This window comes from Sceloporus undulatus, chromosome 4, assembly GCF_019175285.1.
Source record: "Sceloporus undulatus isolate JIND9_A2432 ecotype Alabama chromosome 4, SceUnd_v1.1, whole genome shotgun sequence".
In the NCBI taxonomy this organism is placed as follows: domain Eukaryota; kingdom Metazoa; phylum Chordata; class Lepidosauria; order Squamata; family Phrynosomatidae; genus Sceloporus; species Sceloporus undulatus.
In genome coordinates, this window is record NC_056525.1 from 90,221,138 (window position 1) to 90,242,330 (window position 21,193).

The following is a 21,193-nucleotide window of genomic DNA, read 5'->3' on the forward strand; positions in this document are numbered from 1 at the left end:
ATGGAAGATCATTAGGGCTCACATAGGTGTTGCTGGGGGAAAATCCTCCCCAAAACTCTGTAGAGTGACTACCAGTCAGGGTTGACAGTACTGGCCTAGAAGGACTCAGTGGTTTTGCTTAGTACAAGGCAGCCTCCTGTGTAAAGCACTAGTTCTTAGTCTTTGGTCCTCCAGATTATTTGAGCATCAACAACCAGAAAGCCCAAGTAACATAGGTCACAGTCACAGGTTCTATGACCTGAAATGCAAAACTTCTGAAGAATCAAAGGTTGAGAAGCACTGTTATAAAGACACTGAAGTTTCAGAAACAAGCCTGAGTTTGTATATTGTATATACATGTTTCTCCAGACCAAGTTAGATTAGCAGCTGTATTAGGGCATGTTTTTTGCTATCAGCAGTGCATTCTAACTAAGCTTTTTTTTCTTCTTACTCCATGTGGAAAGATGTTATTACAGGTCATCCTGCAGTTATTTGTTGCATAATTGTGTTTTTCCGGACAATGTTAAAAAACTTAGTTCAGGTCAGCCTTGCATTGAAGATTGTGTACAGGAGAGATGGATGTCAGTGTGCCAGGTACATAGTCATCTCTTTAGTAAAACCAACCAACCAACCAACCCTGGTTCTTTAGTGGCAATGAGTGTGGACATAAATTCCCTGACTTGATTTTAGTGAAACAGTCTATTTATTTCAACCAGTGATTCATCCTTTTTCAGTTCAATAAACAGAACTCACTTGCCTCCCAGTCTTTCTTGATGTGTCACTCTCAGCATAAATATGATTACCTGGGATCTGTGGAATGAAACCTCTTTATATTCTTTGGCAAAAGAAGAAAAAAAATATTTGAGGATATTCCATGGGGGGATATGTTACTTTTAATAGTGTTGCTACTAATAAAGTATTCTTAAACTTTGGCATATTTTTCATCACGACTAATGTTAATGATTTCTGGCTGTCTTTGCACTTGTTTTCCCCCCCTGTCTATTAAATGCATTGTGTGGATGCTACACCCTGACTCCAACCCCAAGCCAGCCCATACTGCCGGTCTGCACAGCCCCTGAGTCAGAAGAAAGGTCCATGTAGATGGCACCAATCAACAAATATTCAGAGAAGCTGAAGAGGCCTTACTCTCTATCTCTCTATCTGCTTGCTTGCTTGCTTGCTTGCTTGCTTGCTTGCTTGCTTGCTTGCATATATATATATATATATATATATATATATATATATATATATATCCCAGTTTTCTCCTGATGTAGGAACTCAAGGCACCTAACAACAGATTTAAAACAGGGTGGGAAAAATGTTGCTGAACTGCAGCTTCTAGCAACCCTAGCCAGCACAGCCAATGGTGAAAGATACTGCGAGCTATAGTTCAGCAATCGCTGAAGTGGCCACAATTGTCCCTTTCCACTTTAAACTATTTCAGTGACTTGCATACAACACTGGTATTTCAGCTGAATTTCTGACTACCATTTATGTTCATTAAACCTAGTAAAATTATTTTTAGAAAGGGGGTTTTAATCATTCAGCTTAATAGGATTAGTGGATAGAACAACATTGAGCCAAACATTAGTTGAAGAAAGATAGTATGAAAATACTAACTAAATTGCTGTTGCCAGTAATCTAGCTGCATTTGTACCTGGGTGTTTTCTGAATTAGAAATAAAGCTAAGAATTAGTGTACATAATCTGGGAAAATCTTGTTTTTGTTTTGGGCATGTTTGGGAGTTGAAGGTGAGCTTATTCACCAAGAGTATTTGTTAAAGTGTTTCCTTTGGGTTTTCCATTTAGGATTTACTCTACATGGGGCAACCCTTATACCAAACTCGGAAGCTGCAAATGGTGCAGAACATGGCAGCCCGGCTGGTCACTGGCGTTTCCAGGACCAGCCACATAACACCGGTATTGAAAGATCTCCATTGGCTGCCCATTCGCTTCCGGGCTCAATATAAGGCGTTGGTGATTACCTATAAAGCCCTAAATGGCTTAGGCCCAGGATACCTAAAGGACCGCCTCTCCCCATACATTCCGCCTCGCACCCTCAGAACATCTGGGCAGCAACTACTGAAGGTGCCTGGGGCTAGATTATCCTCCACCACACGGAGGACATTTTCCACCGCTGCCCCAGCCCTTTGGAATACGCTGCCCACTGAGCTCCGCTCGACTACCACCCTGGCCCAATTCAGGAAGGACCTGAAAACCTTCCTGTTCCAACAGGCATTCCCCGACTAAAAATCCTGTGGGCCTCCCTCCTCTTTCGTGGCCAAGAGGTTTTGGTTGTTTTTATGTATATGTATTTACTCTGTTTTAATTGTTGACTGGAAGCCGCCCTGATCTTGGGAAGGAGCGGAGTATAAATAAAAACTTTATTATTAATAATTATTATTATTTATTTCCCTTGATGAAAGCAGTGTGAAATGGTGATTTTGATGAAATAAACAAGCATTACAGAACAGTTCCCCCTCCAGAAGAGATTGTAAATGTATGTAAGGCATGTATGTAACTCCTGGGAGGGAGTTTAAATACAGGCTCAACACCATTGGGCCTGAAGAAGAAGAGCCCTCCCTCCTTGCCAACTGTCATCTTCTGCCTTGGGAAGGAGTGAAAATGCAGGTCCAACACCATCAGGCCTGGCCTCTATTAAGAAGCAGAGCCCTCTAGTCCATTTGCCTTGGTCTAGGCCTCAGAGGGAGAGAAGAACTGCTGGACCTGATCCCCTTCCCTACCACAATTCCCTTCTGTGTCGTGTCTTTTTAGATTATAAGCCTGAGAGCAGGGAACCATCTAATTAATAATAATAATAATAATAATTGTAAGCCGCTCTGAGATCCTTTAGGGCTGAAAGGCAGGGTATAAATACCATAAATAAGTAAGTAAATGAATAAATGTATGGACTGGACCAGCTTTTTCCATCCTTAGCCAGATATTCCTGGATAACTCCTATTAACTTTATACAAGATGACCCATAGCTGGAATTATGGAAATTGTAGTCCAACATCTGGGAAGCCAAAGTTGGGAAGGACTGGGTTAGCAGGGACATAGCTAGGATTTTAGGAAGGGGGGGTCCAGACTAAGTGCCACCATTATAATGGGGCTTGGGTGCGGCTGCGCAGCAGCACACACCATTCATTTTTCTAATGGAAGGGGGGAGTCCGGACCCCAAGAACCCCCCCTTGGCTACGTCCCTGGGGTTAGGCTATTAGATTGTTCTTTTCTGTTACAGTTCTATATGTTGCTGTGGCAACATTACCAGTCGAAACAATTTCTTCACATGTTTATTTAATAAATCTTTCTACTGGCCATACAAAGATTTTCTGATGGTATCCATGTTGGAATATAGGGTTGGAACGATATCCCTGTGGCATGCATTCATGTCAAAGGACTGTGATCTGTTGACCTAACTATCTCAGGGGTGTATTTTTGGGAGGCGGGCAAAAATGAAGGTATTGCCCTCCAAATATGAATTACAATTAAAGGAAATGTGTCATGTGGCTCTGTTAGGCAAATCATTGATTTCTTTGGGGAAACAACAAGGTAGAAGAGCGGGGAGATAATAATTAATAATTAATAATAATAATTTGTTTTATTTATATACCGCTATTCCAAAGATCATAGCGGTGAACAGCAAGTAAGCTAATTAGCAAGTAAGCTAATTTGCCCCCAACAGTCTGGGTACTCATTTTAGCGACCTCGGAAGGATGCAAGCCTGAGTCGAGCTTGGGCCCTTTTGCTGGTCTTGAACTCGCAACCTTGTGGTTTCGAGTGAATGGCTGCAGTACAGGCATTTAACCACTGCGCCACCAGGGCGCACCAGATGATAACTTTATGGAGCTGGGGAGTAGGGTTTGTAAAAGAAAGAAAGAAAGATAGAAAGAAAGAAAGGCCCGTTACAGACTGCCGACAAGCGGCGGTCTGCTGCTGCCGCCGGTTGCAGCGTCTGGGAACCGCAGCAGCCAAATGGCGCGGTTCCCGGACGCTGTAGAGAAAGAGCACGAAAATCGCACTCCTTCCTGGGCCCCAGAAGAGACGCCGTGAGGCTCTAGTCGCGCACTCGTGGCGTCACTTCCGGGGTGCGACGTGCGGACGCAGAGCGTCTGCTACGTCAAGATGGCGGCGGCCGGGTGGAATGGCCGCCGCCATTTGTTACGGACTCAGTCCGTGGTAGGATTAGGGGCATCTGGAAGAGACGCCCCTTTCTAACCCTAGCACACGCTGAGTCCGTCCTAGGGTGCCCATCTGTAATGGGCCAAAGAAAGAAAGAAAAGGGGCTTTCAAACTGAAAAATATACAATCAAGTGATTAGAGGGAGGGAAGTATCTTAAAAGGCAAGTTAAAATTATTTTTACAGCATATACATAACAAAGTATGAAGAAATATTATTTCCAAATAAACATTTCTATTTGTCTGACATACTACACAAATAATTAAAAAAAGATAATACTTCATAATCTTGTCCCCCTTTTGTATTCAATCTCAGGGGCGGTCTGTAGTCGCCCCTTTTCCCTGCGGGTTGGGGGCAGGGCAGCCTCACCAGCAGCCCTGAAGCCCCAATCCAGAGTTTTTCTAGATCACGGAGAAGCAGTAAAATGCCCCTTCTCTGTGGCGTGGAAAAGGGGTGTCCTTGGGGCTTCATTCCACTGGACACCCCAGGAGTCAGAGCCATGGGAGAAAGGGGCCCAAAAGGAGCTTCATTTTGGAGCTCCTTCCCACGCCGCGCCCAAGCCGCCATAAGTGGTCTGGGGCGGCACAGAGACGTCACGCACGCACCACACCATTTTGAAGTGGCGCATGTGTGATGTCCTCATGGCGGCCCTCATGTAGATGGGATGCAGCCATTATGACATCGCCGCCACGTACTAGGGTTGTGTGGGGCATGCGGATTCTCCACCCCCAGGTAACTCTAGTATGTGGCCAGGCCAGTGCAAAGCGCCAGTCTGGATTGGGCCAAATATTCTCCATTCTAATAGGTATTTTACTCTCTTCAGTAACTTCTCTTGTCTTGATTATATTCTGGACTAATGCCTATTGTGTAATATACAGTATCATACAATATTATTTGTCCCCTTTCAGAATGTCAGGCCTTTCAGTGTGAAAAATTGGTGAGCCCTTCATAGGTCTACAAGGAAACAAAGTATCTAGATCTTTCTTGGAGTGCAAGCCCTTTGACTTTCTTCAGCAACTTCTCTTATTGATTATATTTGAGACTGGTGTCTGTTGCAGTAATTACACAAGATTATTTGGGGTGAGCTGCAGTGAACTCCTTTGCAGTTTGTAGTGCAGAGGTTCTCAGTCTTTGATTTTCCAGCAGTTTTGCACTTCACCTCCCAGAGGCCTATACCAGCATGGTCAGTGATGACATGTTCTGGGAGCTGAAGTCTGGTGGACAAAAGCTTGATAATCGCTGCCTTAGTGTGCTACTTACACAGTACTAGCTCTTGAATGATCAAGTAATTTTCTCCTCTCAAACTTGTACCCAATTCTATTCTTGGCTCTTCCCTGTCTCCCTCCCCTTCCCACTTTTCCCACTGCTTTTCAGTCACTTCTTCCCTTACTGGACCTTGTGGAACACTTACAAGGGTTTGATAAGATTGGAACTTGAAGCAAAAAGACAAAACCGTGAGAATTAATGTACTACAACTCCTTTTAATTTTTTTTAAAACCCAAAAGTAATTCTTCTGAATACACTTGTCCCTCCATATTCAATAGGGTTAGGGGCACAGGACCCCAATGAAATGTGGAAAAACCACAAATAACAAAAACACTATATTTTTTACTTGAGAAACACCTCTCTAATAATCTCTAGGTCCTCCAGTGCAACTCTGTGGTCAACGTCTGCCAAACATTAACCATAGAGTTGCACTGAAGAGGCTACAAATGCCTAGTGGAGTGTTTTCTCTAGGAATTTCTAGGTCCTCCAGTGTGACATTTGGTTAAAGTTGATCATAGAGTTGTGCTGGAGGACCTAGATATTCCTAGAGAGAAGATATTAATAAAATCCATGAATAATCAGATCCTCAAAAGTCAAAGCCACAAATGTGGAGGGATGAGTGTAAATCTTAACTTTAATCAAGAGACCCTTCTAGGTGAGATGGATAATACTGCTACATCTACTTCTGCTAAGTCCGTTTTTCCAAGTCTGTTCCTTCCATTGCACAATTTAGCCACTCTAGTTTTTAGAGCCAGTATTCATTCATTCAAATTGAATGAGTAAAAAATTGCTTTATGTCATTAGTCTCATAATACAAAACTTAAGCAAATGAATGTTAAGATAAAACAGTTGAGGATAATAATGGAGTTGCTGTTTTATGCTAGAGATGCCACAGATTGAATTTGGGATCACTGGGTCATGTTCAGAACCTGTACTTTACAGCTGATTTTTCGACATCACGCTTCTTGATCAGGAGTAGTGAGGCAGAAAGGATCTGGTTGCACAGAAGAATGTTCTATATATGCTGGGAGGCACTCTGACAATTTCTGATTAATAATTCTCCCGTCTTGATTCAGTGACTGATCTTTGTCATTATCCACTTACTGCTGTACTTATGGTGGAGTGGTATTTTGTTGTTGTATGCCTTCAAGTCATTTCCCACTTGTGCTGGCCCTAAGGGGTTTTTTTTGTTGGTGGTGGTGATGGTGGGGAGATTTGTTCAGAGGAGGTTTGCCATTGCCGTCCCCTGGCAGAGAGTATGTGACTTGCCCAAGGTCACCCAATGGGTTTCATGCCTGAGCTGGGAATTGAACCCTGATTTCCAGAGGTGTAGTCCAGAACTCACACCACTATGCCACACTACTCTAACTGAAATAATACTGTAATAAGGCATTTGAAGAGTGAGGGAAGTATACATGTTGATGGAATGGAAGGAAAAGAGAGATGCAGATGAGTGACAAACTGTATTAAAGAAGTTATAAGATGAGATCCCATGCTTTGGGGCAGCTTTCCCTAATCTGACAATTCTCAGATGTTTTGGACTTCCATCATTCCCTGGCAACAACAATAGTATGGTCCCTGTAGTCCATCAGGGGGAATAGTTCCAGGTTGGAGGCAGCAACTTTAAAAGGAAAAAAAATAACCCAGCAACAAAACATGCTCTCCTAAAGTAAAAAGCAACAACTTTTATGCCATTCACAGTAAATCTGATGGTCCAGACCTACATTAATGTTTTGATCAATGAGTTAATCGGCAGTAATCAGCTATTTAAAATTTCTCAATTATTAGTGTTTGTGGTAGTGAATTTATTTAAATTTCTATTGTTTAACATTATCAGCTTCATTTTCAAATTTAACATGCTAAACTCTTGAAGAGTTTACTTTAGTTGGGAATATTGTTAGAATTTATTTGGGTGGTTTTTTGCCAAAAAAAAGAAAAAAGAAACTAAAAAGCTTTCTTTAAGTCATATACTAATAAAAATCTATTTGCTGAAAGGTAGGACTATTTTCCTAAATTTTGCCTTTCACCTAGTTAAGATGAGGACTTTTCCACTACATTCTTGAGTTAATCTGTAAGAAAACTGGTTAGCAGAAGGAATTTTTTAGGCTTCTTGCTCAAGAATATGACAGTACAGAAGAATGGATGTTTGATGTTTGAAAACTGTGTTTAGGGATTTGAACACCCACAGCATACTAAATATCCTAAAGGCACCAGATCCTATCTGATCATGGAAACAAGTAGGGTCAGCTCTGGTTGGTATGTGGCTAGAAGACTGCCAATGAATACTGGGTGCTGTGAGCTATATTTCAGAGGAAGGAACTGGCAAAACCTTTGAGTATTCCTCACCTAAAAAAATTAAGAACTGGCAAAATCACCTCTGAGTATTCCTTGCCTTATGAAGTTCACTGGGTCACCATAGGTTGACAGACAATTTGAAAGCACATCCACACAACCTTTAAAAAAATCTAGTATTTATTTTGGATGATATGCAAAAGTAGCTGCGTTGGCCATATAGCAAAATACAACAAATCCAAAATCCATAAAAGAACAAAATGCACAAAACACATTGTGCATGCTTTTTTCAGCCCCACTGGCTTCTTTATCAGGTGAAAAATCATACAGGAAAATAAAATAAAAGTGATGGTGTTGGTATCACAGGCCTACAATTTGTTTCAGACATTGTTTTTGTTATTGCTTAGTTGGTTTGGAAGGATTGCAATGAAGGCAGAGAACACTCCCTTCTTGGCCATGTGTGGACCAAGAAAAGGGACTGCAAATTTTAAACCATTAGCAGCAATAAAGAGAGCCAGTGTGGGGTTTTGGTTTGAGCATTGAACTGTGATTCTGGAGATCAGAGTTTGATTCCTAGCTCAGCCATGGAAAACCATTGGATGACTTTGAGTGAGTCATAGAATCATAGAGTTGGAAGAGGCCACAAGACCCATCCTGTCCAACCCTCTGTCATGTAGGAACAGAATAAAAGCACCCCTGAAAGATGGCCATCCATCCTCTGTTGAAAAATCCTCAAAGAAAGAGATTGCACCACACACCAAGGTGGTGTGTTTCACTGTCAAACTGCTCTTATTGTCAGTAGGTTCCTCCTAATGTTGAAGTGGAATCTCTTTTTTTGTAGCTTGCATCCATTATTACGCGTCCTACTATTCTCTGGAGCAGCAAAAAACAAGCTTGCCCCATCCTCATTATGACACCCCTTCAAATGCTTAAACAGGGCTATCATATCAGCCTCATATACTCTCAGTCCCCCAAACTCCCGTGATTGGTTTGCCTTAGGGTAGCCATAAACAGGAAACAACTTGAAGATGCTCAACAACAGCAGTAAAGTAACTTCTCTTAGGATCCAGGGTGTCTCTCTAGTGAAGCCACAGGTCCCTTCCTTAGGCAGAGAACATTGAATTTCTCAAGAAATTTCTGTACTGCTACACTTGGAAAAATGTTTAAACAGTCAATTATAGCCCCAAAGAAAAAGTTTTACCATTGTTGGCCAACACAACCAACCACAGCATCTAAAGAGGTTTGGTGCAGAACCAGCAGGTGCAGCCCTACCCCTCTACCTGTTTAAGTTCTTATGCATTCAGGTCATGTGAACAGTGCTCTTGTTCATGGTATGTGATACTGCCTGATTGATTAGACTAGTGCAGGCACAGCTTGCAAGACTAGTTCTGCCACTAGGTAGACTGAGGCATCTGCTTCAAGAGGCTGATCTTCACCATCATGAAAGGACAGACAATAGTTGTGTTTTTTTCCTTTTCTTTTTTAAGTGACAGGAAGTCAAGAGGTGCTTGTAATATTTTGTGCTTCATGTGCTAAAATACATTGAGTGCTATGCCCTTTGTGTGTTTTTGTGTAAATGTGTGCTGTTTACTCTTCTGTCTCATCCAGCATAATGCCCTGGACAAGCCACTGAAGCTGAGGTTTTCTGTTATGTCCTTCAGATGATTTTATACTGTTTTAAATTATGTGTGTTTTTACATGATAGATAATTTAACATTTGAGTTTTTTGAATACTTTTGTATTGTCAGCATTTAGTTGTTTGGACCTTCTTGTAAACTGGTTTAGGACCCCTGTTGGGTGAAAGGGGGACATAATACAATAAACTAAAATAAATAGGGTTGTTTGCTGTGGAAGGGACAGAAGATCATTACTTTTTCCAGGAAGCTGCCTGACAAGCCACCCCGCAACAGGCCATACAGTGAAGGAAAACTTTGCCTGTTTAATTTGAGTCTTGGTGTAATGGTTAAAGAAAGAAGGAAAGGTCCTGTCAGAAGGTCAATTGAAAGAACTGTTCTTTATAGGTTTTACGGCATAGGACAGAGTTTAGGAACTTTCAGTGCATCAGATTTTTTAAACTTACAATTCCCATCAGCCCTATGCAGTGTGGACACTGCTATGGCATTGTGAAAATGATGGCCCAGAACATCTGATGGACCCAGGGCTCCCACTCAGGATATATGAGAGAAAGAAGAAAAGAGATCAAGGGCTGAAATCCTGTAGGGAATGATACCAATGTACCAATCCCAGCATAGGTAATGGTGGCAGGAGGGACATGTTCCAGGCACTGTGGCCGTGAAGAAAATCAGGAATGAAGAAACAGGATGCTCAGAGCCTGCTGTAACCCTGGAAAAAGTGCAGTTGCTAGCCTACAGTACCAACATATTATGGCCCAACATCTCAGATTGGTTCTTCTAGCTTTTTGTCATGCTAATCTGTTGTGCCAGAGGGGTGTGTGTGTGTGTGTGTGTGTGTGTGTGTGTGTGTGTGTCTATGGTTGGGAAGATGTTTCTGTGCTAACCCTCACTTGAAAGACTAAGGAAAGGTAAACAAATGCCTGAATGAATGGTGGTTTGATGTCTCATTTTACCCGCTACCCAGATCCAGCCTCATTTTAGCAGCTGCTTGGTCACTGCTATGGAAGAATACTATAATATTAAGTATATTTTTAGGTTTAGCACCCCACTCCATACAGGTTTAGACTGTGATGTCCTCATGTAAGCTATTAAAGACTTTGTAATATGCATGCTAATCTATACATACATCAAAATCAAGGCACTGATTGTAAGTACTGCTTGAGGAATGTCCAGATAGGAATAGTTTACTAAAAAAAACTTTTGAAACTGCTGATATGCATTTTTTTGTTCATTTCTTCAAAACGGAAGGGACAATATAAGGTTGTGTTCTTTGGGAGTATATGTTGAAGTCACTGTTTCTAACAGTAAGCTTCTGAATTCACCTTCAAATGTAGTTCTTAATTTTGTTCAGAGTAAAATAACATTTAAAAAATACATGTTGTTAGATGCTTAGACTATTGAATGGCCAGAAAAAAATACTTTAGTTTATTTTATCAGCTTATTTTCATGTTGGATCTTAACTGTCATTCACTGTTTCCTTTACCAGTTTCCTTCCCCACCCCATTCTTGTTATGTCATTATGAACCGTCTAACTCAAATATTTGTTATCTTCCCAACTGTGTGGAAAACATCCAAGTCACCTCCTAGAGATGAAGGCTACAATTCTATACACACTTACTAGGGAGGAAGTTCCACTGAAAAGTATTGGACCTACTTCTAAGAAACATGTGTTGAGCTGCACTAGAAATATAGCTAGCTATGTTAAATAAGTAAGGGAAAAAAGCAAGGTATACCTGAAGTTGTTGATAAGACTGTAAAAGAAGGTGTCAAGCATTAAACAAGATGTCAAATGGTAGAAATGTATATAGAGATATTACTGTGAACATGGGTTATAACTGAGTGTTGAGCCTTACATTGCTTTTCAGTTTCTTGTGCTGTAAGGCTGCTGCAAAATTAATGCAGTTTGACATGGCTTTAACTGCAGTGGTTCCATCCTACAGAATCCTGGAGTTTGTTGTTTGTTGTGGCATCAGAACTCTCTGACTGAGAAGATTAAATATCTCACAAAACAACACATTCTGGATTCTGTAGCATTAAACCATGGCAGTTAAAGTGGTGTCGAACTGCATTAATTCTGAAGTGTAGAAGCAGTCTTAGTTCCACCTTTCCTTTTACTGGTTTATGCTTTCCCTTTAACTCTTATGTCCATTGCCTCTGATTTCACTGACTGCCATTTTTTAATTGATGCCTCTTTTGCCATTTTCCTTTACAAGTGTGACTCTGCTTCCTAACCTGTCAACATGACTCTGAATTGTACTTTCTTTTCTTATTCTCTTTGCAACACCACTTCTGCATCACATAATTTTCTGTTACTTTTCTGAATATCACAAGACCCTAATCCAAAGTGCCTTGCAATGTTTCTTTCCAGCCCCCTTTCTGATGTCCAGTGGAAGTGATTCCCTTTATGGTTGCAGAATTGGCTGACCTTAGCCTTGGCAGATGCAAGATGGTTAAGATGGTTCATGCCATTTTGATGACTTGGCACCTTAATGATTCAGCTGACTTGGCAGCCAGTGTTGGGAGCTAAAATGTTTCTAATGAGAGGAGAGTTATGATGGGTGTATTAACGAGTGACATCAGGCGGCACTGAAGCCTGAACATCAAACTAGTCATCTGTGGATTTCTCCTCTGTATTTGATTTCAGAACAGAAACATGTGGGATGATGACTCTAAGACAGTTAATAATCTGAATTATGAAATCCAGCTTGTAAAGTATCTTAACTAAATGATGATTTTTTTCTTTCTTTCCCTGCACCTTACACTCCACATCAAAAGATGTTGGCATTCTGGCAAAGCAGTACCTTGAAAAAGGCCTTTTGGTACCTGATCACGTGTTCACACGTGTCATGATGACAGAACTGGACAAAATGCGGAGCCAGCCTTGGTTACTTGATGGTAAGAGATCCCCCGCTCCCCCCCGCCGGTGGTTCAAGTTTTAGCAGATATTGTTTTGTCCTCTTTATCTGTGACAGACCCTTTTGAATTTTGATTTCTCTAGGGTGCTGTTTAGGTTAAAATAATGTAACATGAAAACAACAAAGACTTCCTTAAGCATTTCCAAGATGTCAAATGGGAAATGAGCCTTAAGCCACCTTGGATTTCTTAGGGCTTGCAGATGGTACACCTGCTTGCCTAAATTATCCTGGAATGTTAATTGGGGACATTCCACTTATTATTTGCTACTGCATCTGCTTTTATTCACCCTCTTGTGCTCATCTATAAAAGAATTGGCCAGTTACTGACATGGTTTGACCAGTACTTCTTTCAGCGGGCAATTCACTTTTGCTTTTTCCTATAGACACTTCACCTTTCTTCATTCTGGTTTGACACTTTGTCGTCAACTTCAGTGGGAAAAATAATATAATATTGAATCTAAAAATTTAAAAATCTGCATACTTAAAACTTGTGCTATATATCTATTACAGAGCAGAGCAGAATTTTCACTATGCATATCCTCTTTCTCTCTCTAAATCTCTCTCTCTTAGTGTTATATTTCATCAGGTCAACTGAAACTTATGGTGTCCCTTTCATAGGGTTTTCTTTCCAAGATTTCTTCAGAAAAGGTTTGCCATTGCCTTCTCCATAGGCTGAGAGAGGGTGACTTCCCCAAAGGCTGCCATGGCTGAGCAGGGATTTGAACTCTCCCACTACTCTAACCACTACACAGAGCAGTTAATAGTTGTACACATATATAATTCAGTAAACAGATGCATTCAGTGATAGCATGCTGCCCGTCAATGAGGTATTTCCAGGAGAGGTTTTGAAGAAGGCAAAGATGATGATAATGATAATAGCAAAATGAATAATAAAACAACAGTATGCACAAGACTGCTGAAGGTGGGAGAAAGCAGCAAAGAAAGCATAATAAATATGTGGGTTCAAAAGCCTGGGAACACTGACTCTGAAGGGATATTAGAGTAGTCACCAAGGGAAAATCTAATCAAAACCTGGAGCACCACCACTAAGAATGTTTGCTGGTCCAGTCTTAGCACTTTAAGATTGTCAGGAAATTGGAACAGGGCCTTTCAGGATTGTGATGGTGGGAATCAAGTGGCCCACCAGAAACTGTTGGATTGCAGCATTCTTCATCGGCTATGCTGGCTCAGGCTGCTGGAAGTTACAGCCCAACAATATCTGGAAAGCCATGTGTATTCCCATCTCATGTGTGAACAGAGAGTCTTATGTTGGCAAAAAAGCTCAGTTACTTCAGCCCCAGACTGTTCCAGAACTTTGAAGGTAAGCATTGATTGTATATGGAAAGAAGCAGAGGTTTAAGAAAGCAACACAAAATTTTTATTGTCTTTATCTTTTCCAATGGGAAGAGGCACACAGACAAGTTGCTTATCTTCCCCACCCCTCCTTGGGGATGTGACTAAGCTGAGAGACTCTTTGTGGATCTGCCTTCTGTTACATGAAACAGTGTGCTCCCTGCGTGTTTCTGAAGTGTGACAAGTACCAACTGGTAGGTAGGAGGGAAAGAACAGAGCCAAAATGAATTGCTTATAGCAATCTCATCTGTGTGCAGTGAACAATGGAAGCCACGTCTCACTTTTTCCAATTTACATCTTCATTTTTTTTAAAAAAAGAGACCTCATTAAAAAATGGTTCTTGTGTGGTTTTTGCGCATATAGATAATTTGAACCCACAGCAGACCACTGTGGGAGCTATTGGCTGCATGTATAAATCTTGACTCCATACTGAAACAGATCTAAAGAAAGATCAAGGCAGAATAAGCTCTTCTTTAAGGACTTCAGGAGTCTGGTTGGTCATTCCTTCCAAATGAATGGTTAGGCTCATAAAATGAATATTATGCTGAACAGAATTAATGTGCTAAAAGAAGGAGAAGCCTACATTTTCCAGAGTATTCTTTGATGAAGGTACTGAATAAACTGTAGAGAATGGAAATAATAGGGAGACTAGATCAGAAAGATTCTTTTGTTCTGGGAAGAGACATTTGACTAAAAGAACCTAGCTAGGAAAGTCTGTCTTAGAAGGCAGCTGCTACTTAATTTCAAGAGTACATTAGCTGGAGGATATTTTAGCACACTTACCTATCTCCATATTGGTACACAGGGTTTCCCTGTGGGAGATTGTGGAACAGGCCCTTTACCTACCTTTGAATTGCAGGACCTTGTATCATAGCTTATAGCCCTTTCCCTTCATATTAATGACTCCCAAACTGTGCCAGATATTTGACTGTTCATTGTGATAAAATCACAGTTTCATCATTGAATGAATGACTTAATTGTTGAATTATTTAACATGGATAACTAAGAGGTTTATTTTCTGAAATCTGACCCAACAAATAATCTCCTTTCTCTGGTTCAGAGAATTCCCCTCTGCTCTTTATCAGTATGGGAAAGTGATAGAAATCTAAGGCTGTTAACAGGGTCTAAATACTTTTAAGTCAATAGATCCTATCTGATCTTGGAAGCTATGCAGGCTGAGCCCTAGCTAGCATTTGGCTGGGAGACCACCGATGAATGACAGGTGCTGAAGGCTATATTTCAGAGGAAGGAACTGACAAAACCACTTCAGAGTATTCTTTGCCTGAGAAAATCGTATGAAATTCATGGGGTCACTATAACAGGCACATAGTCTACACAAACACAAAGTTGAAATGCTATTTGAGCAGCCATGTGAAAAGAAGACAAACCAAATGTGCGAGGTCTGAGTATGAATATACTATTAGAATCATAGAATCATAGAATCATAGAATCATAGAGTTGGAAGAGACCACTAGGGCCATCCAGTCCAACTCCCTGCCATGCAGGAAATCCAATCAAAGCATCCCCAGTAGATGGCCATCTAGCCTCTGTTTAAAGACCTCCATGGAAGGAGACTCTATCACCCTCCGAGGGAGTGCATTCCATTGTCGAACAGCCCTAACTGTCAGGAAGTTCCTCCTAATGTTCAGGTGGAATCTCTTTTCCTGCAGCTTGCATCCATTGTTCCGGGTCCTGTTCTCTGGAGCAGCAGAAAACAAGCTTGCTCCCTCTTCAATATGACATCCCTTCAAATATTTAAACAGGGCGATCATATCACCTTCTTTTCTCCAGGCTAAACATCCCCAGCTCCCTAAGTCGTTCCTCATAGGGCATGGTTTCCAGACCCTTCACCATTTTTGTCGCTCTCCTTTGGACACGCTCCAGTTTCTCAATGTCCTTTCTGAATTGTGGTGCCCAGAACTGGACACAATATTCTAGGTGGGGCCTGACCAGAGCAGAATACAGTGGCACTATTACTTCTCTTGATCTAGACACTATACTTCTATTGATGCAGCCTAAAATCGCATTGGCCTTGTTAGCTGCAGCATCACACTGTTCACTCATGTTCAACTTGTGGTCTACTTGGACTCCTAGATCCCTTTCACACGTAGTTTCATTTGTTTAGTACTGTACTTCCTTCAGAGCCATTGCACCTGGGACCTTTTTCTTCCTGCCTTTTCTGCTTTGCCAGCATAGTTAGGCTAGGGTAGGGCACCAACAAGATTTCAATCTGTATGTTTAATTGATCTCAAGTTTTATTTCTCTGAACTGTTTAAATTGCTGATTTCTTCTATTTTAATTTTTTTGGAAATAATTGCTCTGTACTACACCATAGTAGAAGAAAAGACCAAATGGCAGTGTGGATCTAAATCCAACATCACCATGCTTGACAGATAGTGTGACAGGGCTTTCTGTCCCTCCCTTTCCTCATGCACCATTCCAGAGCCTGCTGCAGAGGACTTCCTAGTCCTTCTCAACAGTTTTTGAGGGTGCATGGAAAGCTGAAGTTAGGAGGAAGGATTGCCCTCATGCAAGTTCTGTTGATGGACGCCTCTCTTTCGGTGAAATATCCTTACTGAAACCTGGCCATACTGTTGTTAGAATCCAGTTAGATAATTTGATATCCTAGATACTGACAGTCCACGACTAGACTCTCTTGAATCTTTGTCTCACTGTTGCCATACCAACACAAGAGCAAAAAAGTGAGGCTAGTGGAATTTCTGAGAATGGATAAGAAGATGCACTTAATGGGCTCAAGAACGGGGGAGGGTGTATAAGTTACAAGGCTGTAACTTAGAGAAAGCACGGGTGTTGAGTCTGGCTAAGACAGACTTTGGAAACATTAATGTTAAAAGATACTGTGTTGATGTTCTTTCCCCTCTACTCAAGTGTTACTGTTGTGGAGGTATTACCAAAAATACAACCAGTTTGTTGCATGATAACACAGTTTTGAATGTAGGAAAATAACATTTAAAAATAGTTTCCTGTGGGTTTTCTGGGCTATGGATTTATTTCTGGAAGGATTTATTCCTGACCTTTTGCCTGCATCTGTGGCTAGCATCTTCAGAGGGTGGCAACATGGAAGTATGTGGGGTGTATATATTTGTGTGATCCTTGGTTGGGAGGAAGTGATTAACATGTTAAATCTGTGTGTTGGTCTGTTGTTGAATGGTAGGGCCTCAGGATGGGAGGATATGAGGGAGGATATGTGTGAAAAATCAGGAATAAAGTCTTCCAGAACATGGCTACATAGCCCAGAAAACCCACAGAAAACTATGCACGCCGGATGTGAAAGCCTTCACATTACATTGAAAAAATTAAAATGTCCCCCAAAGCCTTAAATTACCCCCCCCAATAAGTAACAAAATCAGAGCAATACAAATAGCAGTTGTTGCTAACATTTTCTTCCATATTGAAATTATAATGTCAAAAATAGGAGCTGTAGTAGTCATTTTTTAAAAAGTCACAAAGTTACAGGTAGCAAGTTTCTTTTTCACACATTGCTTCCAAATTCCGAGCCGGAATTTATACAATCTCCAGAGCTCATTTTACAGTTCTTATGGTACTTTCCTTATCCTTTCCCCCAGAAGTTAAATTGCACATTCAAGGCAGAGTAATATGAAGAGGTGGCTGGCCCGGGACTGAAACAGCCATTGGTTTGAATGAATGTATAATTCAGTTTGTGGAAGGGGAAATGAATTGTTGCCAGGGGTCTGGCGTGTTCCTGTTCTCCTACATAAAGAAACCAGTGTTGGTCTGTGGCCTAGGAACTGTTGTTAGTGGCTTGTGGTACTACTGTGAAAGATCATGTTACTATATGAATGACATGAACTAAAGCCTTACTTCTCTCCTACTGTAATTCTTGCTGTTTGGAAGAAAATGTATAGATCTAGGCAAGGCTGCTGGTAGAAGAAGACAGTGTTGTGCATTTATACAAGGAATGTCAGTACTTTCTATAGTTTTACTTCTGCTCCACCACCTTGGTTCTTTCGATTAATTTTCTGGCTTGTAATTTTTGCAAAAACCAGAGGTAAAGAAAGGACAATTTGCTGGCTACATGCAGCTCCGAGCCCCATTTTTGTTGCTTTGTGGATCCACCCTATTTTTTTAAAAAGAAATTGTCGCCAAATGTGCCCCTAAACTGCCTCAAAACAAGTTATTTTTGTTCCTTTTTGCCCCACAGTCCTTCCTAACATGGACAAAAATGGACCCAAATAGGAACAGGAAATGAATGGATCACTGGTGGGACACTAGCTTCAAAGGTGAAAATGATCATCCCTTGCCATTGCCTAGATGCAGACATAGTATAGGATACATCTCCCTTTTGAGTGAACTGGACATTTCACATACTTACAGAGATAAACGTGGGTTAGCCTCAGAGTACATATTTTGAAAAATATATGATTTATCTTGGATACTTCAGAAATGAAATGTGTTGAGAACAACTTGTCTAGTTGTTGAGCCAAACTGAGATAGAAAAGGCAGAAACCCTCTCCCACCCACACTCAAGAGTCCTTGACCTGAGAAAAATTATGGTGACCAGTCAGAATCTGAGTAGTTTAAAGATTCAGTAACATAATGAGTCAGACTGTTGGTCCATCTAGGACATTATTGTCAACATTGACTCACCACAACTCTCTTGGCTTTCAGGTAGAAGTTATTTCCAGCCTTCTTTGAAAATGCTGGAGGCTGAACCTGTACCTCCTATATGGAAAGCAGTTGCTGTGGAAATAAGAGAATTCTGTTGTTAGGCATTCCTTGCAGGCTTTCCCTAGTTATCTAGTAGACCACTGTGGGAAAAACGATGGTAGATGGTCTTTGGCATTATCCAGCAGGGCTCATCTTACATAAGAGATCTTGCATGTTTCTGAAATCTGTGACACTTGCCTCATGCTTGGAGAGGGAGTGTCTTAATGGGTGTCTTTCACTTTATATTTCGTAATTAAAAAAAGGAGAGATTGGTACTAAAATTTCAAACTCACTACAAACTCTTGTAAACGTTTTTATTATTATTTCTGCCTATAGGTTTTCCTAGGACCCTGGGACAAGCTGAAGCACTTGACAGGATATGTGAACTGGATCTAGTGATAAGTTTAAACATCCCATTTGAGACCCTAAAAGACCGTCTAAGTGCTCGTTGGATTCATCCGGCTAGCGGGAGAGTGTATAATATGGAATTCAATCCACCTCATATACATGTAAGATCATGAGTTCTGATAGGTCAGTGTAACTTGGAAAGAGGAAGATCAGATAGATCATCCATGTATGATCTCTGCTTTCTTCTTGTAATGATTCATGAAATACTTTGTATTGTCTGGATCAAGTCTTACTCCAGATACGTGGCAAAAAAGATGCACATTCTGGAGAAACAGGAAGATGTGCAGAAAAAATGTGTTTTAATACTTTCAAATGGTTCTCAATATTATAAAAGTTCCCAAGTAATGTTGGTGTTGTCTTCATTGCTGTAAGTTTTCCTGGCACTTTTAATCACATATAAATATACTATATAGTGTGAAAGGGGCATTGCAGGAAGACTAGTTGATTTCAAAACATTCGTGCAACGTGCTTGTTGCTTTATAACATACATAATAATGACAATAAATAAATAAATAGGCTAGGATAATTGTTGCAGAGAGGGGAAAGAGAATCCAAATCGGAAGTTTGAAAGATCCAGCAAATGAGCACAGAGGTCTCGGCAAGGCGAGCTGTCAATACCTTTCTGACCTGGATATGAAATGTTTTCATTCTGGCACACAGGCCCATTAAAGGGAAATTTTTCCAGCTGTAGGACTCAAGAGGCTTTCTGAAGATGGTTCCTTCATCATGGAGACATTAGAGATAGGACATTTTTAAAGCGATTAGGGCAGAGACAGGAGATTTTTTTTTAAAAATGACAAGCATTTTAAATTCAGCCCTACTCCTTGCTCAGTAATTACATGCTTAGACATACTACTGTTGTTGCTGTTGTTCTTGCTTTCACATCACTCTTGTTCTGCAGGGGATTGATGATGTTACTGGTGAGCCATTAATCCAACGGGAAGATGATAAACCTGAAGCTGTTGCTGTCAGGCTAAGAAAATACAAAGATGCTGCAAAGCCTGTTATAGAATTGTACAAGTGAGTATAAGTCTGAACTTGATATTCAAGTGTATATTAAAGTGGTACAAAAATTATGTGGCATGTCAGTAGAGTTTTCACATTATTTAAAAAACACTATTTTGCATTTTTGGGGGGTATTGGTCTATTGTCCTTGTTTGAATAAAGTGGCCCCTTGATATCTGGTGGGGTTTGGTTCCAGGATTCCCCTGTGGATACCAAAATCTGTGGATGTTCAGGTCCCATTATAGACAATATATAGTAAAATAGTATCCCTTATATAAAATGGCAAAATCAAGGTTAGCTTATATTTCCAAGCTGTGGCTGGTGGAATCTATGGATACAGAATCTAGATATGGAGGACAGACTGAATTGGCTATTGGAATTGTGCTCTTAATAGCTCTTTGTCTTGATTGGAAGAAGTAGTAGATTTAGTTAGGTTTCTCCATCCAGGAGAAGTGTCCTGTGATCTTCCTGGCTAGAGAAATGATCACATTAAAAAAAATTAGTGTGCCAGCAAAGCCATTCTAGATGACTTGAATGTAGCCTTTTCAGCTTTTACTCAAAGTAGAAACTCACATGGCAGCTCTACATAGAAAATAAAATACAACCTAGGTACAGAACATATTATGTTACAATCTTACCCATTCTTGCTAGTTACATAAAAATAACTGGCTATCTGCAATGTTTAGTCATATTGTTTTTTCTGAAAGACCATGGCCAGAATCCAGTATAATCATAGAGACCATAAGGGCCATCCTGTCCAACCCCTTGTCACGCAGGAATACATAATCAAAGCACTCTCAAAAGATGGCCATCCAGGCTCTTTAACAACCTGTATGGCACTTATATATGACACCTACATATTACACACCACCATAACTAAGTTGCTACATAATGAATCCCAGCCCAACACCTGATCCCAACCTCCACTTACAATTGTTGGGATCAACGGGGGTCTGTTCCCTTGTTGTTCAAAAAATGGAGAGCTGACAGTCTCACCCCCTTCATGATCAATATGCAGCATGACAGGCAGAAACTGTTGCAATTCCCCCTCACGTTGGAAATTGCTTGGGCAAGGAGGATGGGTTGGAATGGCATCCAGCTGCTTTCTGAGTGACGGGGGAACAGATCCCAATGGTTACACTGACTTAGGGTTGCCATAAGTCAGGACCTCCAAACCGGGACGAATGTAGGACAACATTTTCAAATTTAGGACACATTTTGTAAAATGGAGGACACAGAAAATTTTTGGATGTTCTTTAAAAAAAATGTTAATATAAATGCATGTTTCTTAGGCATGATCAAAATGGAGGACATTTTGGCATTATTCCTAGACAGATGGAAGAAGTGTACTTCCCTTTCTGGACTAATTCCAAAACACACACGAAGCACATTTGGGCATTTGACATGGCTTTATTTAAAATGGTCTCTTGCATATTTCAGAGGCTTGGGGGGGACTCTCCCCAGGGATACATG

General features: G+C 40.8%; 1 protein-coding gene across 1 annotated transcript in view; it reads left to right on the top strand.

The window, feature by feature from the left end:
- Positions 1–21,193, top strand: part of AK4 (adenylate kinase 4) — a 47,942-nt gene that overhangs the window by 18,542 nt on the left and 8,207 nt on the right. Inside the window, exons 3-5 of the mRNA XM_042463945.1 lie at positions 12,126–12,245; positions 18,644–18,816; positions 19,617–19,735. Of these exons, the coding sequence (XP_042319879.1) occupies positions 12,126–12,245; positions 18,644–18,816; positions 19,617–19,735 (412 nt within the window). The remainder of the gene's footprint in view (positions 1–12,125; positions 12,246–18,643; positions 18,817–19,616; positions 19,736–21,193) is intronic.